The sequence below is a fragment of the Dioszegia hungarica genome, assembly GCF_025882075.1.
Source record: "Dioszegia hungarica strain PDD-24b-2 chromosome Unknown MKK02contig_24, whole genome shotgun sequence".
In the NCBI taxonomy this organism is placed as follows: Eukaryota; Fungi; Basidiomycota; class Tremellomycetes; order Tremellales; family Bulleribasidiaceae; genus Dioszegia; species Dioszegia hungarica.
Window position 1 is genome coordinate 150071 of NW_026515778.1, and position 16268 is coordinate 166338.

The 16268-nt window shown below is 57.6% G+C and overlaps 7 protein-coding genes across 7 annotated transcripts; 4 read left to right on the forward strand and 3 right to left on the reverse strand.

Moving 5' to 3' along the window:
* Positions 1–937: 937 nt before the first annotated feature.
* On the forward strand, positions 938–2257 carry MKK02DRAFT_29959 (uncharacterized protein; the record flags this gene model as incomplete). The annotated part of the gene is made up of 4 exons (XM_053087947.1): positions 938–1598; positions 1621–1917; positions 1977–2196; positions 2254–2257. 4 exons carry the CDS (start codon positions 938–940, stop codon positions 2255–2257), a joined length of 1182 nt encoding a protein of 393 aa, XP_052942740.1.
* A 373-nt stretch (positions 2258–2630) lies between these two features.
* Positions 2631–3808, reverse strand: MKK02DRAFT_29960 (uncharacterized protein; the record flags this gene model as incomplete). The annotated part of the gene is made up of 2 exons (XM_053087948.1): positions 2631–3639; positions 3669–3808. The coding sequence occupies 2 exons, from the start codon at positions 3806–3808 to the stop codon at positions 2631–2633; spliced, it is 1149 nt and encodes a 382-aa protein (XP_052942741.1).
* Positions 3809–4396: 588 nt separating this feature from the next.
* MKK02DRAFT_29961 (uncharacterized protein) lies at positions 4397–5729 on the reverse strand (the record flags this gene model as incomplete). The annotated part of the gene is made up of 3 exons (XM_053087949.1): positions 4397–5374; positions 5447–5596; positions 5643–5729. 3 exons carry the CDS (start codon positions 5727–5729, stop codon positions 4397–4399), a joined length of 1215 nt encoding a protein of 404 aa, XP_052942742.1.
* Positions 5730–6209: 480 nt separating this feature from the next.
* MKK02DRAFT_29962 (uncharacterized protein) lies at positions 6210–7390 on the forward strand (the record flags this gene model as incomplete). The annotated part of the gene is made up of 2 exons (XM_053087950.1): positions 6210–6317; positions 6383–7390. The coding sequence occupies 2 exons, from the start codon at positions 6210–6212 to the stop codon at positions 7388–7390; spliced, it is 1116 nt and encodes a 371-aa protein (XP_052942743.1).
* A 407-nt stretch (positions 7391–7797) lies between these two features.
* MKK02DRAFT_40346 (uncharacterized protein) lies at positions 7798–9238 on the forward strand (the record flags this gene model as incomplete). Its single annotated transcript, XM_053091060.1, has 2 exons — positions 7798–7902; positions 8108–9238. 2 exons carry the CDS (start codon positions 7798–7800, stop codon positions 9236–9238), a joined length of 1236 nt encoding a protein of 411 aa, XP_052942744.1.
* A 240-nt stretch (positions 9239–9478) lies between these two features.
* On the forward strand, positions 9479–13225 carry MKK02DRAFT_40347 (uncharacterized protein; the record flags this gene model as incomplete). Its single annotated transcript, XM_053091061.1, has 7 exons — positions 9479–9532; positions 9741–9767; positions 9822–9911; positions 9949–11037; positions 11795–11905; positions 11974–12834; positions 12863–13225. 7 exons carry the CDS (start codon positions 9479–9481, stop codon positions 13223–13225), a joined length of 2595 nt encoding a protein of 864 aa, XP_052942745.1.
* A 230-nt stretch (positions 13226–13455) lies between these two features.
* MKK02DRAFT_35207 (Metallo-dependent phosphatase-like protein) lies at positions 13456–16228 on the reverse strand (the record flags this gene model as incomplete). The annotated part of the gene is made up of 10 exons (XM_053089111.1): positions 13456–13600; positions 13679–14095; positions 14147–14473; positions 14531–14585; positions 14641–14793; positions 14850–14983; positions 15040–15228; positions 15284–15388; positions 15441–15657; positions 16090–16228. The coding sequence occupies 10 exons, from the start codon at positions 16226–16228 to the stop codon at positions 13456–13458; spliced, it is 1881 nt and encodes a 626-aa protein (XP_052942746.1).
* Positions 16229–16268: the final 40 nt, after the last annotated feature.

The window sequence follows — 16268 nt, forward strand, 5'->3', positions numbered from 1 at the left end:
TGGGAGCGCTGACAGGCGGGGCAAGATCGGACATATCGCTTTGAGGTTGTGTGGGTGTGGCTGACGAGTGGAGATGTAGGAAAAGAGGAGCGTGGGAAGAGAAGTAGAGTGGTGTGTAGAGACTACGAGATTTGGTGGCTGAGGGCCATTTATATATGTGAATTTGGGCAGACCGGGTGCGCGCTCCAAAGAGGCTGCTGCCTCATTTGGAGCGCCGCTGGCAGTGAGACAGCATGCTTCCTTTGTCTGTCGCCCCGTCCTCCCTCCACTTGATGGGCTGGCACGTATCAAATACATGGCAAAGGGCAGGTCGAGGACCCATGAGAGGACCCAGAAGAGGGTCACTGGGTCAGAGGGAAAGCGGTCTTTTCAACGGCCGCCTGACGCTCTCACGTTGCTTACTTGTTTCAGACACACCATTCCATCTCACGTACCCCAGTAAATGTAGCTGAGGTTCCTTCCCGATGTAGAACCTTGAATCTCTCTCCTTTACAGACCAGCCCGGCGGCATCGATCCTCTTATGAACTAATGTAGCCATGTCGATCCTGTTTCGCGATCCACAGCAGATCCACCACTTCGACCGCTGTGTGTAAGATGAACAGCTCTGCCATATATCTGAGTCATAACTCGGTATGACCGGGAGCGCTATCAAGTATACGGTATGGCGAGCCGAGACGACGTGGTGGGTGGCAAAGTGCCACACTCCCGGCACATTCCTTTGATCACGTAATCATTCCCGAAAGCCCGGGCGGAGCCCCATATGCTCGAATGGCGGCTGCTGCTGCCAACTCGTCTATCGACCAAGCTATCGAGCATCGACCATTCAGAGTTGCTGTGCACATATAACTCGGTGCCTCTCAGTCCCTGCTTCCACAGCCGAAGGCCACCCTCGCATGGACTGCTATCGAGCTACCTCAGCCAGTCGCACTTGCACCGATGAAAACGCAAGGTATCCGATACCCCGGCGCGGACACGGTCGTGCTCCAGTCAGCCGACGACACGCTCCAACCAGTCTCGCGCTCCTTCCTCGCCCGGCACTCCTCATTCTTCGCTGACCTCCCGCCATTCCTCCGGTCAGGGGAGGCTGGCCACCCTATACTACCTCCCCCTTCGTCAACATCCGCCGGACTCGCCGTCGTCATCCGACTGTTACCTCTCGTCCCCACACCGGAAAACCGCTACGACCGTCCATGGCTGAATCGGCCAGCCCGGGATAGGCCTTTGAGAGAGATCGGTCTCGAGGACCTCGGAATCGTCGAGGATGCGATCCTTATCGCGCGGACATACGAGATGGACACGCTGCTCAAGGAGATGGGAGACTTGGGATACATGGAGCGTCTAGATCGCCCGCTCTTCTCCTGGGCACGAACCGTGCTCGTATCCTCCGACTACAATCACGAAGAGGCGATCATGGCGACTTTGCGCCCCGCCGAGTCGCTACCAGAGACGGCGAGGGAGATTCTGGAGCGGGCGGATCCGGAGCAGCTGGAGCGGTTCATTGCCGTCCGGGCGGAATGGACAGAAGTCACAAGGGTGCTGAGACAAGCGCTGCTGTCCGGGAAGCCAGCGGCGGATTGGAGTGATGCAAAGGTCAGGGGTACGAAGTCCAAGCCGGAAAGGTCATTTTGCCATTTTGCCGGTGTCGGGCGGGATGGATGAAGCGGGTATGGCAGGCGCAAAGGGAAGTGGCAGCGGCGGCGGTGTGCAGGATGGCTATCCATTGCGACGGGGACTGCCCGTCCTATCGGTCTCGACCACTTATCGACGCGATTGTACCATGCGCCGCCTGCGCGGATCGGCTCGAGATGACTTTCCGGGGCCCTCTGCGGGTGTTTTGGGGAGATACTTGCCGATTCGTTTTCAAAAGGGCGTGGGGCTGATACTGGCTTTGCGATTTCTTGATATCGCTGCAGAAGGTTAGTCCGTCTCTCAGCCTATGCACTACGAGTCTCAAACGATAACGCTGATGAGGCAGACAGGATCTGCGCTCGGTCCTATCCACTTCATCATTTTGGCCGTGTCGATTTATTGAGATACCGATCCAGTCTCTCGCTAGCTAGACCGCTAGCGGGCCGGACGACTCATCGAGGTCAGTCCCACGCGCCACCCTGTCAAGACGGCGATGCACCGGGGCCAGGAGTATCGCCGGCCGAGCGAGACCCTCGTGCGGCATTTGTGCTTGATGGGTTTATTGGGTGAGTGGACCTCCATCCCATGTACGGTGTCTTCGCTTGTGAGCTGACACGGTACAGCTAGACTGCCCACTACGCCTCCTGTCGTCCCTAGCACCCTTATCAGGCGGTCAATTTCCAGCTCCGGCCACTTGCATACGCACGGACTTCACGGTTGATGCTGAATCTGGCATGGAGGGTGCTGATTATGTTTTCCCGAGCTGACTCCCATTTGCTCGGACAGTGAGAGTCCCGCATATGGCTCATACATAACTCTCTGACCTCTGTAATATACCCACTGCGATCTTCATTGCTGATATACCCTTGCATGTCTCAACTGATGTTCTTCCCGTTACCATCTAGCCCGATCGCTGATCCTACCCTTTCTATACTCCTCAAAGCCCTCGCTGACAGCCCTGATATCGCTGCCTCATCCAGATCCTCCTCCCCCCCCCGGCTCATCTTGCTCGTCGGGCAAAAGCCGGCATCCATCGCCCCGATCCCGTAAAGTCCGACATGGCGAAAACGATGAGCATGGGGCAGAAAGTGCGGTATAGCCGAGTGGCGCACTTGCGGCAGAGAACGATGTGTTGAATGCTGGCATGGACGTTCCCAACGTCCGGGTTGGCGCCGGGAGTCGTAATCTGTCGTAAGACGCCGAGAGCCGCTTCCTCGCGGAGGGCGACCCAGTCGGGATTACGATGATGGGCCGCACAGCCCGCACGACCGACTCCCTCACCGCTGCAGGTTCCGCGACACGCCCGTGCGTAGTCGTTGAAGCCGTTGTATGGCTTCGCCACGCTGACCATCTCGTCCTTGACCTCTGCTACCGCCTCCACCCAAGCGTTTTGCGCCACCTGTAACCTCGCTAATTTCTCCGGAGCGTACGCTGCCAGCAACGCCCTTGCGTCATCCGGAAGAGTCTCCAGCTCCAGCTGTAGCGTGCGCTTGAGTTTGAACTCGATCTTGGGTCCGTATTGCGAGGGCGCCCAGACTGACCAGGCTAAGATGGCTCGTTTCCCGGAGAGCATATCGGTATAGCTGACAAGGAGTTGGGGGAAGGACGGCATGTCGTACGCATCGGCAATGACAAGGGCGTCAATGACGTTTTGGAGATCGTCGAAGCCGAAGGGACGGACGGTAGATGGGAACGGACGTAAAGGGCCCTTAGGAGGGGTGTCGTGGTATATGAGGGCTTCGATGACGAGCCGGAGACCGCCGTATGTGGCTGACGGGAGGGGCAGGTCTGTGACGTGGGAGTGGCCGTCGTGCGGGGCGGGGAGGAGGAAGGAGGGTAGATTGGCGATGAAGGTGGAGTATTTGGCCAAGAGGGAGTGGGAGACGGTGATGTGCTGATCGTCGGAGGTGGTGATGTGGAGGAATTGGGTGCGCGAGCTCGTCTGCCTGGCAGACTGAGAGAGATCAGCGTTGCGCCTCGTCACCGGCCCAGCGGTGATTGACTGACCTCTGTGTGATGTGCTGACAGGTCCGCGGACTGTCCCAAGATCTGAGCTCCCTGACCGATGGCTGACGAGATATTCGATCCGACGGCAGCATAACCTGCACCGCCCCCTCTGCTCTCTGCAGTCTCCACCGTCATATCCGCCAGAGGAGCTAGTGTCTGACTAACTGACATAGCGGTCAGCTAAAGGAACAAGCGGCAGTGTCAAGAGATGATGAGCGATCTGACACCCAGTGATGGCCCGCCAAGTGCGACCCTACTGTATACGATCTACTCAGGTACGGGCTGTGTGTAAATGACGCGGGTGTGACGTGCTGGCTTGGGCTAAGCCATCTCATGTTTCAGGAAGTTTCAGCGCCACGTGGCTTAAAATTTTCTGAGGAATGTGGGGCTGCGCTCTTCCCCTAAAGACCTTGGCCTGACTGCCTCCAAGCTGTTCTCATCGCGATGCCCTGCACCTCACCTCAGATATTCAGTACATCCCTGTTACTTTGGGTGGCAAGCTGGATACTGAGAGTATGGCCTCGGTTTGCTCGGAAGAACGTTTGTAGGGAATCGAGGTGAATTCAGGAGGCTCCGGGGTCGCTCATCTGACTGACCATGTCTTTGAACTCATCAAAGGACTTCAAGCTGTACAGTACTTACAGCTGATATTCATATAATAAGCTGAGATATACGTGCTCATATTCTGCTCGTCATGACCTCCTCACCATCCTAAGCAGCCTTTCAATCTAACCCCCCTCCCTCCGCCGCCCATTCGCCCTACCTACCCTTCCACCATCCCTTTGGACATTTGGAGGCGAATTCGGCGATGATTGGGCGGAGGATGAGGTACAGCTGACGAGAGCACCTTGTGAAGCCGCAATCGACCGCGCAGTCTATGAGCATCCGCAGCTCATCCGGCGTGATATCGCCCCTCGATTGTATGATCGCCGTGTGAAGCAGATCCGCTGCTTGGTACCTGACTTGCGCCCAAAGTCCGCCGTCCCGATGACTCGGGCACTGCGGCTCGAGCCGAAGGGCGTGCCACTCTGGACCGAGGCTGGAGGCGACATCGGCCCACCTTGGAGTTGCCGAGGTGGAGCGCATGGATTGAAGGAAGTCGTCGGTAAGCCTGATCCAGCCCCCTTGCTCCGCCTCGAGTAGGGCGAGGGGTTGAGGGATGTGCAGCTGGAGAAGCTGAAGGGTGTGAGGAGTGACCGTACTGGCGCCAAACGGAAAGGTGTTGACTATCGGGTCCCGCGCGGCCGACGACGAGCCGTACAGCGCCTGTACCGCCCAGAGGAGGAGGGGAGATTGGGCTTGGTGTGCGGAAGCGGATCTTAGGAGGATACGGGTAAAGAGGGGGATGTCGAAGTCGTATGCGTCCGCGATGGTCATGGCGTCAAAGACGGCTTGTAGGTCCTCGATGCCCAGATCTTGCCAGGGATTGACAATACGCGATGGACGTCCAGGATGGAGAAACTCTCCGGCTTCCTCCGCCTCGAGGAGGTCGACGACGAGCTGCATACCAACCGATGTCGCGGATGGTAGGGGAATAACCTCGGTATGAGTATCGTCCCCATTTGAGGTGAGGAAAGAGGGCAATTCCGCGATGAAGTTGGAGTATTTGACGAGGAGGGACCGGGATATGGGGACAAGATTGTCCTCCTCGGTCTGGATGAAGATGATCTTGGAAGTGGACGTGTGGTCGAGCGGGAAGTAGGTTGCTGCACCGGTCGCATCCGCCGCATGCTTGGCCTACTAAGTGTCAGCTTCGGGGTTCCCTCCCCCGCAGATATCGCTCGCGCCAATGGGTCAGAGCTGACTCACCCTTGATTCGCGCAAGGTACGCTGCGAGAGGGTAGTCTTCCCAGTTGCAGCTAAGGCCGCGTTGGTAACCGATCTGTGCCTTGCAGTCGCCTGATGGTCCCTGTTGACCGAGATAGAGGGGTATAGGTTAGGGCTCTGCCCCAGTGTCAGCTACTGATCATGATGTGCAAGCCCAGTGCTAAGAGAAATGACGTACTGTCTTGCGAAGCGGTGGCGGCAAGGTCTTCCAAAGGGATACTGGCACTTTGATGTCTGGCTGACGTGACTCCGGATGTGCTGACATTGGTCGGAGAGGCAAGTATGCCTGTACTGTTCGAATGAGTGAGTGACTGATGGATAGCCAGGGAAGCCAGGATGCTTAGTACAGTTGCAAGCTAAGGACCCGCAAGGTGAGTTGAGGATAACGCGGACCCTAAGCTCGAGAACCAAGAGAGCTCAATCGCGTGCCTACTCAGGCACAACTGTCGCCATCAGAGTTTGAGGCACTTGTCTGTGTCCTTTGAGCTGTCGAGTACAGGCACGGACAAGTGTGCTTCGGCAGGTCCGATCAGCGACAAGGCACCGCTAGCGGCTAGCGGCAGGCAGAGCTAGTAGGTAGGATCTCGACTTTGGGCTCCGTACATCTCTTTATTTGCATTGCAGCTCCCTGCTCTGAGAACCTTTCCATCGGCTCGTCAACCTTGAATACTGTGAGTAGCGTATCTCACGTCATACGGAGCTACAGGGTCCATCGCTGAAAGACTAGACATTGATCCGCTGCGAGATGGATGTCGAAGCACAGAACGTCGCCATCTCGTCAGCCTTTCACCTCATGAGTATTGGCGGTGAGATTGAGTCGGCTTCTGAGGTAAATATCGTTGAAGCACACCAGGTGAGTAGAAATCAGTCTTGCTCACAGGCAAAGTCAGCTGTGACTTGACGGTGCTGACTCAAAAGCAGGCAACACCTCTCGTCAGCCACTCCCCGACGTCCCAGACCTCCACTTCGCCACTCTCCACACTCAGCGGGTCCGTGTCATCCGCGTCCTCGGAGACCTCCACTCGGATCGCTACAGACACTATTGTCCTGGTCACCTCCGATGGCGTCAGACACACTACCTCTCGCGCCCTCCTTGCTGCCCACTCTCCCTTTTTCGCGGACCTCTTCCTACTCCCATCCGGCGAGACCTCAAGCCACATGTCCGACGAGATACCCATCCCAAACGTCACCTCAGCCGGTCTCGCCCTCATCCTCTCCGTCCTGGACTTCGTCGGCCTCACTCCCGTTGCAAAGCCTGTTCCGCTCCATCCCGCTGCCTACCGATACTGGCTGTCCCTCACCGTCCAAGACCTCATCCCTATCGCCGAAGCCGCCTTTTGCGCGCACCTCTATGACATCCCCACATTCAGTACCGCCTTCGTTCTCCCCCTACTAAGTCGACTCGCTCATCAGCCGGTCATGGGGTTTGCCCTCGCCGCCATCGCCACCGCGGAGGCGGAGCTACCGAGCTACCGGCGCAGGATGCTTCAGGCGGGTATAATGCCAATTCGGATCCCGGAGGACATCTTTCGCATCGTCAAACGTTTCGCTCCAGAGCAGCTGGAGCGTCTCCAGATGGCATACGAGGGATTCCAAGCCGCTCTGGTGCCGCTCAAGGAGCAGCTGCGCTGGACGCAGGAGGTGCCAAATGAGCACAACGGGTACTCGATCAGGTGTCGAGGCGGGAAGGCGGGGTATGCGCCGTGTACTGCTTTCCGCCGGCATGGGAAGTGGAGACGGCTGAGGGAGGAGGCGGCAGAGAACGTGCTGCACGAGATCAAGTCAAAGGCGGACGGGGCGTGCGATCATGAAGCAATTCTGGAGGTGGTGGAGCGGCCGGTAGCGTGCGGGAAGTGCGCCAGCCGGCTCACAAAGGCGTTCCTGGTGGCGGTCCAGCGTTGCATGGCGAGGTGTGGAGAGATTTAGAGGAGGACCTGAGGAGGCATCGGTAACGCGACGTATCATAGGTAGACATATCATCAACACATCATCACTATGCATCGGGCGACATTACAGCCAGCTGGCTAGCGAGCAGCTGTGATAGGAGAATTATTTATTATACATGATCACACATGACATGCAGCAAGCCATACGTACATTGTCAGCCCTGGGTCGGAGATGGATTCGGTACGGCAGGCAAGCAGCAATGACAGAAGCGCGTCAAGCTTGTCAGTGAGCCAGTGACGCACAAAAGTGGGGTAAAGTGGGGAAGCACACAAGAAGCCAAAGTTTAAAATCCCATCAGCTTCTCATAGCGTTCTCCATCATTATTACCCTCACTCTTTCTCTTCACTGCTCCCTCATTACTCTCCTTTCTTGCTAGCATCCCTACCATGTCCTTCCTAGCCAGCCTGCAGAGACTCACCCTCGGTACCCTCGGACGGAACCGCGCAGATCAAGAAGTCGCCGAGGCGGTGTTTATCACTCAACCCGACCAGGTAAGTCTGGATCACCAGCCAGCTCCGCAAGACGGGGACTTAGCTGATAGCTTCAGCCTGTCATTACTCCCGCCTATGTCATCCTCACTATCGGACCGGCCTCTCAGACCACCGCTTCAAGTCCCCCTCCAGCTGCAAGTCTTTCTCTGCCCCCGAAGCCCAGCGAGCGGCGCCATGGCAAGGAGGATTTGTGCTGATTCAGTAGCTCATCGCGGACAAGACCTCCGTGGTGCCCACCAAGAAGCCAAAGCTCGACCTCTCACTCGTCAAAGCGTCCTCCCCCTCCTCACTCCTCGTCGTTCTCAAGAGCCTCGGTCCCCAGTCGGCCACAGCGGGTCTCACAGCCGATGACAAGGTCGTATTCACCCTGGATGACGGGTCTCTTCACCGTACCTCCCGTGCACTCCTCATGGCCCACTCTACCTTCTTCGCCAACCTCTTCTCGGTCCCTCCACCTATCTCATCGACGGGGAAGTCGGAACCTATCCCCCTCCCCTCCGTCTCGCGCCCCGGACTAAAGCTGGTCCTCGCCCTGCTCACATTCCTCGGACCGTCCCCCAACCCCAGCATCCATCGCGCGGCCCTCCGCACCGAGGTGGAGATGTACCGTCCCTACTTCTCCCAGCGGGATCTCATATATATCGCGGAGGCCATACACTGCGCCCACATCTACGATATCGCCTCATTCGGGCGGGAGTTCGTCTGGCCCGTTCTCGTCGCCCTCACTCGCTTAAACCCCGTCGTCGGTCTCGTCCTCCGCGCCATCATCGCTCCTCGCGATCCTCGGCGTCAACTCGCCTACGCCAAGCAGCTCTTCGAGACGGGCGCCACCTTATTCCCGCGCGAGTACGCTCGAATCCTCGCCCAGTACGCGCCGGAACAGGTCGAGCGGTACCGTGCCTACTCCGTCCGGCGCGCCAGTGCCGGTGGCAACTTCCGCGTGGATCTACGATCCAAGCAGCCCTTGACCGACGGTGGTGTAGAGGGGTACTCTGCGTCTTGTCGTGGTGCCCTACCAAAGCAAAATCGGGCGCTGGTACCGCGCAAAGGACACCCAGGGTTCTGGGAGTGGCAGTATGTCACTACAAAGGGATTCCCGCGAGACTCGTGTGGGGCATTTAAGGCGGGAGGCGGAAGGTTAGGCTGGAAGGCTATGAGGGCAAAGGCGGCAGACGAGGTATATCTGGAGGTCATCAGGGATCTCCGGGAGTGGAAACACAAGGAGGTGCTGGCGATTGTGCGGCGGACGGTGGCGTGTGAGAAGTGTGCTCGACGATTGGCGCCTACCTTCATTCTCGCTATCGACCGGTACCGCCAAGCTTTCGAGGAGTATTGAGGAGGAAGGAGATGAGTGGACAGGAGGGGAAACGGGGCGTGGCGGAAAGGCAAGAGCGGAGGGGTTATCGGGTGCGGTGGACGTGTGCTGTCCGGATCTGGCGGATGGGAGACAAGAAGTACTAGTGAAGCCAGTCGTAAATATCATCATATACCATATCATAGTCAGCGCTGTACATTGGCAGTATACAAGCATCCTGTCCCCGAATAGCTGTTAGCCGAGTCAGTAAGTCCAGAGACAATGCTGAAGAACGGAACCAGTGGTCTCGCACCGGCGACGATGAATGCCACGTCAGTGTGTGTGTAGAGTGGGGTAAAGTGGGGAAACAAAAGGAAGCCGAGCTTAAATCAGCCATCAGCTTCTTTCTCCCAAATATATAGAGTATATCCCTTCCCTTCCCCCCTCTCTTCGTACTCTTACCTCTATACCTCTTACTCCCAAAGACATCATGTAAATCCTAGCTGCCCTCAAGCGACTGGTTCTCGGCACCGCTGACGCTCAGCCCATCACTCAACCCGCCGGCTCTCAAGTAAGTTTGATGACTTGGATTGTTGAGAAGCAGAACAGGATACTGATTGCTCAGCCCCTCAAGTCTGATTGGCTTGTCCTTCCGGTCGGATCTCAGTCTCAGGCTGCAGATGGGACGGTTCTGTTGGAGGCGAGCTCTATAGCTGTAGCTGGAAGAGCGAGAAGATGGCTGATGTGATCAGCATCCCCTGCTCACGCGCCCTACGGCCTTGATGGCATCACTTAATTACATCCTCGGACGTCCTGGCTCCGTCACCTCGCACCCGGAGTCACTGCTCGCCGTGCTCGAGCTACTTGCTGCCAGGTCGACTCACATCTTCACCAACCCTGACGACAAGGTCCTCCTCTCCTCCACTGCCGGCTCACTCTTCCCAGCATCTCGAAGCCTCCTCACCACCCACTCGTCCTTCTTTGCCAACCTCTTCGCTATTCCTCCTCCCCTTGACGTCACGGGAGAGCCACAGCCCATCTCTCTCCCCTCGGCCAACCCCACCAGCCTCGCCCTCGTCCTCGCAGTCCTCGCCATTCTCGGCCCTACACTCAAGTCGGACGCCACTCAAAAGCTCCTGAGGTCGGCATTGGGCGCTTACCAACACTACTTCACCGCCAAAGACCTCGTCGGGATCGGAGAAGCTCTGCACTTTGCCCATGTGTACGACATCTCCTCCTTCGGACGAGAATTCATCTGGCCGGTCCTCGTCCGATTGCCCGATCTCACTCCGGTCATCGGGTTCGTCCTGACTGCTGTCATCTCCCCCCGAACCCCCTCTCGCCAGCTCCCGTACATCAAGCGCCTCTTCGATACGGGTGCGACCGAGGTGCCCGCGGAGCTCGCCGCCATCCTTCGGCTTCACGCTCCAGAGCACATCGGGCGGTACCAAGCGTACTACGCTTCCCGTGTGCGGGCTCGCAAGAACCTCCGTATTGCTCTCCGGTCCGGACAAGCCCTCACCGACGGCGGCGGCAACCAGTTCTCCCTCCGCTGCCAGGGCCAGCACCGGACCCAGGAGCCGGGCTTTCGGAACCGGTACGGGAACCCGGCAGGGCGTCCAGGCTGTTGTAAGGCCTTCAAGTCCAAGCGCGGCAGTCTCGGATGGAAGGATCTGCGGGAGAAGGCTGCGGATGATGTGTACGCCAAGGTGGTTGGTGACACGAGGGAGTGGCGGCATAGCGAGATTGTCAAGGTGATTGAGCGGACGGTGCCGTGCCAGACGTGCGCGCGGCGTTTGGCATCGACCTTCATCTTGGCGATTGAGCGGTATCTCGAGGTGGTGAATGGGTATTGAGACGGTGGTGAGGTATAGGATGGGAAGGGTTGAGGTGGGATGTAGATTCGTTAGACGGGTGTCAGGATCAGGCGAGTCTGAAGTATTAGGGGGAAAGATGGCGGTGGATGCGGGTGGTAGGTATGGATGGACGACGGCGGAACCTGGCTCGCAGCGGAGGAGGATTGCGGTGGTGATGGAGGGTCATGTAGATTGCAGGGAGGGGTGTAGACCGGAGGGAGCGAAGCGGCGGTGCTGATGAGTGGTGCGTTGATCTAGATGTCCAGAAATCATCAGGGGATGTGCGGAACAAAGGCCACATCTATACGCTATACCATATCATGTGATTCATCTTTCCGACTTTACACCTGGTTTATCAGCTCGTTCCCGAATGAGTCTGCTCCTACGAGGCTTACAGAATCTCCGTAGAGCCAAGCGCCACCTCCTGTGTCACCAGCTACCCCAGAAAGCCCCCCCAGATCTGACATTCCGGTTCGTCCCTTCGCACCCACGCCCGCGAGAAGCTTCTTAGCTCCAAAGAGCCACAGATGGCCTGCGTTCCAGCTGGAGCAGTCGACGGATGTGGCGATGACGTCGGTATCAAAGAGTGGGGAAAGTGGGGGCAAAGGACGACACCAAGCGCCTCGAGGCATCCCCATCAGAAGCCTCGCGAAACCTATATTATCAGCTCCGTTTCCTCTTCTTCCTCCTTCCTTTCTCAGATATCCTTCTTCTTCCTTGTCTTGCTCTCTAGACTTACAAGTACATCTTGTCCCTCATCACCAAGCTCAAGGGGCTCGCCATCGCTCCCAAGTCCAAAGAATCGGCCGATACGCCTCCCTCAGAGAGTCTGGGTGAAACGTCTGGAGCAGCGGTACCGCCTGGAACGGCGAGTTTCCGGCCTTGATCTGTAGTGGAAGCAGCTTACTGATGTCTGAATAGGTCCAGGGTCTCAATACAGTGAGTTCTGGACCGGACCTCAACCCCCTATCTCCCCTCCAAACCGCAATCACCACCAAATCCGAGCCTACACCCGCCCAGAATCCCACAATTCTCGCCAACATCACGCCCAAACCCATCCCTATCCATGGCACCACCATCCTCGTACCAGTCGCCCAGCTCTCCCCAGCCACCAATGCCGCCGGCGCCGCGGGACCCTCTCTTCCCCTCATACCTTCCTTCCTCGCTCTTGCCTCAAGCTCCCCTACCAAGATCGCCCCCGACGACGAGATCACCCTCCTATCCTCGGATGGCATAATCCACCCCACCTCCCGCTCGCTCCTCTCCACCTACTCCCCCTTCTTCGAGGGCATGTTCTCCACCTGCTCCCCTTCCCCTTCCTCATCCGACAAGCCGCAACCCCTCTCCCTCCCCTCGACCCCATCCGCGGCGCTCGCACTCGTCCTCGCCGTGCTCGTTGTCGTCCGGGACAAGGAAGCCGCCGGCGCCCTCGACAAGACCATCCTCCACTCTGAAGTGATCAAGCACCAATCGGCGCTGTCGGTGGCCGATCTCCGTACGATCGCCGAGGCGGTCGCGCTCTGCCGGATATACGATATCCCCAAATTCGAGACCGCCTTTCTCTGGCCCGTCCTCGACAAGGTCGACCATCCTCCCCTCATCGCCTACACCCTCGCCGCCATTACTCGTCCCCGGACCGAGCGGCGCCACTCGCTCTGGGCGGGAACGGCTCTCCGCTCAGGCATCACCCGTCTGCCCCCAGACATCACCACCCTTGCTCCTCGATTTCGCTCCCCAGCACCATCACATCTTCATTACCCTCCTCCCCCGCTATCTCAAATCGTTCGCAGATCTCCGCTTCGACCTGCAGTATGGGCCGATCACGGATGGCGGAGGGGCCAACTTCGTCCATAACTGCGGTTATGGGTCGTCGGGGTGGAGGTATTCCAAGAACCCCACTGGCAGATGGCCTACGGCGCTTTCATGGGATGACGCCCGAGGTTTAGTGGCGGATGCGGTACATGCGCAGATCATCCAGCCGGGAGATACCACGGAGAGCAGGACGGAGATCCTCGCGATCGTAAAGAAGGTGGTCGGATGTGGGCGGTGCGCGAGGCGGTTGACCCATATGTGCGATGTGCCGGTGCAGCGATTCCGGTCGGTACCGTACGAGTATACGCTTCGCCCCAGGTTCTGGTTACTCCCATCCTGCTACCCTGATAGATTGGCTTAGTAGGCGAGGGGGATAGGAGACAATTGAGCGGGCTTGTAGATCTAGTTTAGGAGCTCCGGTAGTTTAGCTTGAGCGATAGAGTAAAGATCATCAGTAGACGGAACGGCCCAGACGATACCATACCATGCGATACCATACCATGCGATACCATATCATGCTACACATCTGCCGATACAAACCTGTACCATCAGCTTCCCTTCTCTCCTTGCACGACTGTTAAAACATCAAACTCACATGAAATCCGAAAACTGCTTCCACATCTTCTTCTCCGCCACCAGCTTCCTCGCGAGCTTGACATAACTCCCAATCGTCAGATCCTTCATCCGCCAGGGCGTAATCCTCTTCAAACCCTGCTTGAACTTCCTGACCCTCTCCCTCGTTGTCATACCCAGTCCCAGTCCCAATCCCCCAAACTCCTCATCCTCCTCCCATACCTCCTCATCATCCTCCCACCCCTCTCCACTGGCTTCGAGCGCAGCAAACACCCCCTCATCATACTGGGGCAACAGGTGAACCGGCACCGGTCCCGGCTGCCCTTCTTCCGCCGCAATCAAGCGGTCTGGCTTGAACGTCGAGTACTCGATCTGCCATTCCGGCGTCACATTCTTCGGCCCGTCCACCCCCGGGAGGTAGAACTGAGTATACCCCAGCGCCGACAGCGGGACGTTGGAGCGCGAGGGGGACGTCTTGTTGTAGTATCGCGGACGCGTCTTGAAGCGGCAGTGCGGCTTGTCGCGGTTGATCGGGTCTTTGCAGTGCAATTTGGGCTTTTTGCGGCCGTGCCGATGTCCATGTTTCCGGCCGAGGGCGGCGAGGTTGGAATCGAGGTTGACGCTATCGGGATAGCGGGTGATGTTGGTGATGTTGTACCTGGAATATGAGCTGTGTCCCCGAGTCGCGGCGGAGAGGGTGGCAGCTTACGAGTAGACCCTCACAGCCGGCATATACGTCGGAATAACGCTCGGCGCGACATTCATCACCGCGTAATCCTTCACCTTGAGCTTGTTGGGCCCAGGCATGTCCCCAAAGTCCTTCCGGAGCGTATCGACCAGAGCGGCATTACTGTTCCGGCCCATCGTCCGCATTCGGCCAGATTGGGGATGTGGCTCGGCGCCGTGGTGCAGGGATGGACCTTCGTATGCGCCTTTGAGAGTGAGATTGCGGTGGGATGGGTATGAGGTCGAGAGGAGGCGATTCTCGCGGGATTCGAGCTCGGGTACGTCGAGGAAGAAGAAGTGGTCGATGTTCCTGGCAAGTCAGCTACGAAGCGCTGAATCGCGGCAGACAACTTGCATGTGTCCGAACAGGTGGCCGACGATGGTGTCTTGGTATCGCAGAGCAAGATCGCCGTATCGCAGGTCTGGAATATGAGCTGCTGGTTCTCTATCACAGCCAATACGATCCTGATAACTCACGGCAAGTTTCGTAGTAGTTTCCAGAATGAGGCGGAACATGACCAGTCAACCAGACCTGCATACCCCTTTCCCTGAACTCTTCCAGCTGGACCTCGAGCCAGTCAAACTCGAGCGCTCCTGGATCGGACGAACCGTCCTCGCATCCGTCGACCACTGTAGGGTAAGCTTACGTTACGACCTTCGGGTCATTAATGTTCATGTAAACTGACAGGTATTTGAGTCGTACCAATACAGCGTATTCAGCGAGACTACGGCCAGCTGGTCCGGTATAACCTCTGCGGAGAAGTACGCGCCGCGCTCAAAGACATGGTCATAGTCATCCGGGATGAAGTCTTTCCACACTCTGGTGTGTGAGCTTCTCTCACCCGTGTAGTCGGCAAGGTGAGCGGTCTGGCGCACCTCAGCATCCCGCTGGTCAACCCGCTAGGTCCCGGACCCATCACGTTGTGAGGGTAGATATCGTTATTTCCCAGACTAGGAACAATGACGACTTCAGGTCCGAACGCATCGAGCATCTTGTTCGCCATGAACTCGTTGAGAGCGGTGATTTCGCGGGGAGTACGGGGTAATGAGCGGTCAATATCGTGTCTGCAGATATCAGCTTTGCTCGTGACGGTCAAGAGTATGAGCCAAGTGAGCTGACCTAGCATTGTCGCCCGTCCAAATGACAAAGTCTACCTCGTCCGCCCACTCCTTCTTGAGCCAGTCGAAGGTCATGTTGACGAGCGAGAGCGGCGAGTCACAGTCTCTGCAAGAGTAAGCTCGGCCTTGCCATAAAGCTGCAGGGGGCAGAAACTCACGTGACGGAGCTTCCCCAATATCCTGCTACTTCCTCTTCCTCATCATCCCCATCCCCTTTCTTCCCCTTACCCTTCTTGCCCTTCCCCTTCTTCTGCCCATCCGCTCCGTCAAACTCATCCTCGGCAACACGGTGGCATCCCGAGTCGAAGCTCGTTCCCTCGAGATAATGCGGGTCAGGATGAAAGTCCGTGATATGTATAAATCGACCAGTGAGCTCTGCACAGAGTCAGCTTGGAGCTCGCACGACCAGGTCAAAGCTCAAGAAGGGCAAGCAGCTCACCCTTCTTCCGGGGTTTTACAGCCGTCAAAGCGGGATTTTGGGCGTCATTTGCTGAGACTTCGGACAGCACCAGCAGTAGCCCAGCCAAGAGCGTCGCTGACCGCATCGCAGCTGGTCTGACAGGGGTATGGGCTGTCAAGTATAGAGGATAGATGAAGATACCCTGCTGCAGCACGTTCCCGTTCCCTAATGGGTGGTCATTACGTACGAGTACACCTCCTCTCCCGCTTCCGACGGAAAGGATATCCAAAATTTGTATGGTCCACTTTGGACGACCACCTCCACTCGACTATACATCTGGTCAACACCTTATACAGCCATCTACTCCGCATATACGATGGACAGCGGAACACCAGCAGGTGACTTACCGGCTGAAACGGCTGCCAGCCCCGTTTCCGGCGTCCCGGAAGCTTTAGCCACTCCTGCGGTGGACTCGGACGAAGAGCTCGAGCTCGCTCTTCCCGAGGTCGAAGCGGACTCGCTAGTGCCAGGACCGTCGGCGCCCATAGCTCCGCCCGGAGCACCTGAAGCACGGACACTGGATCCT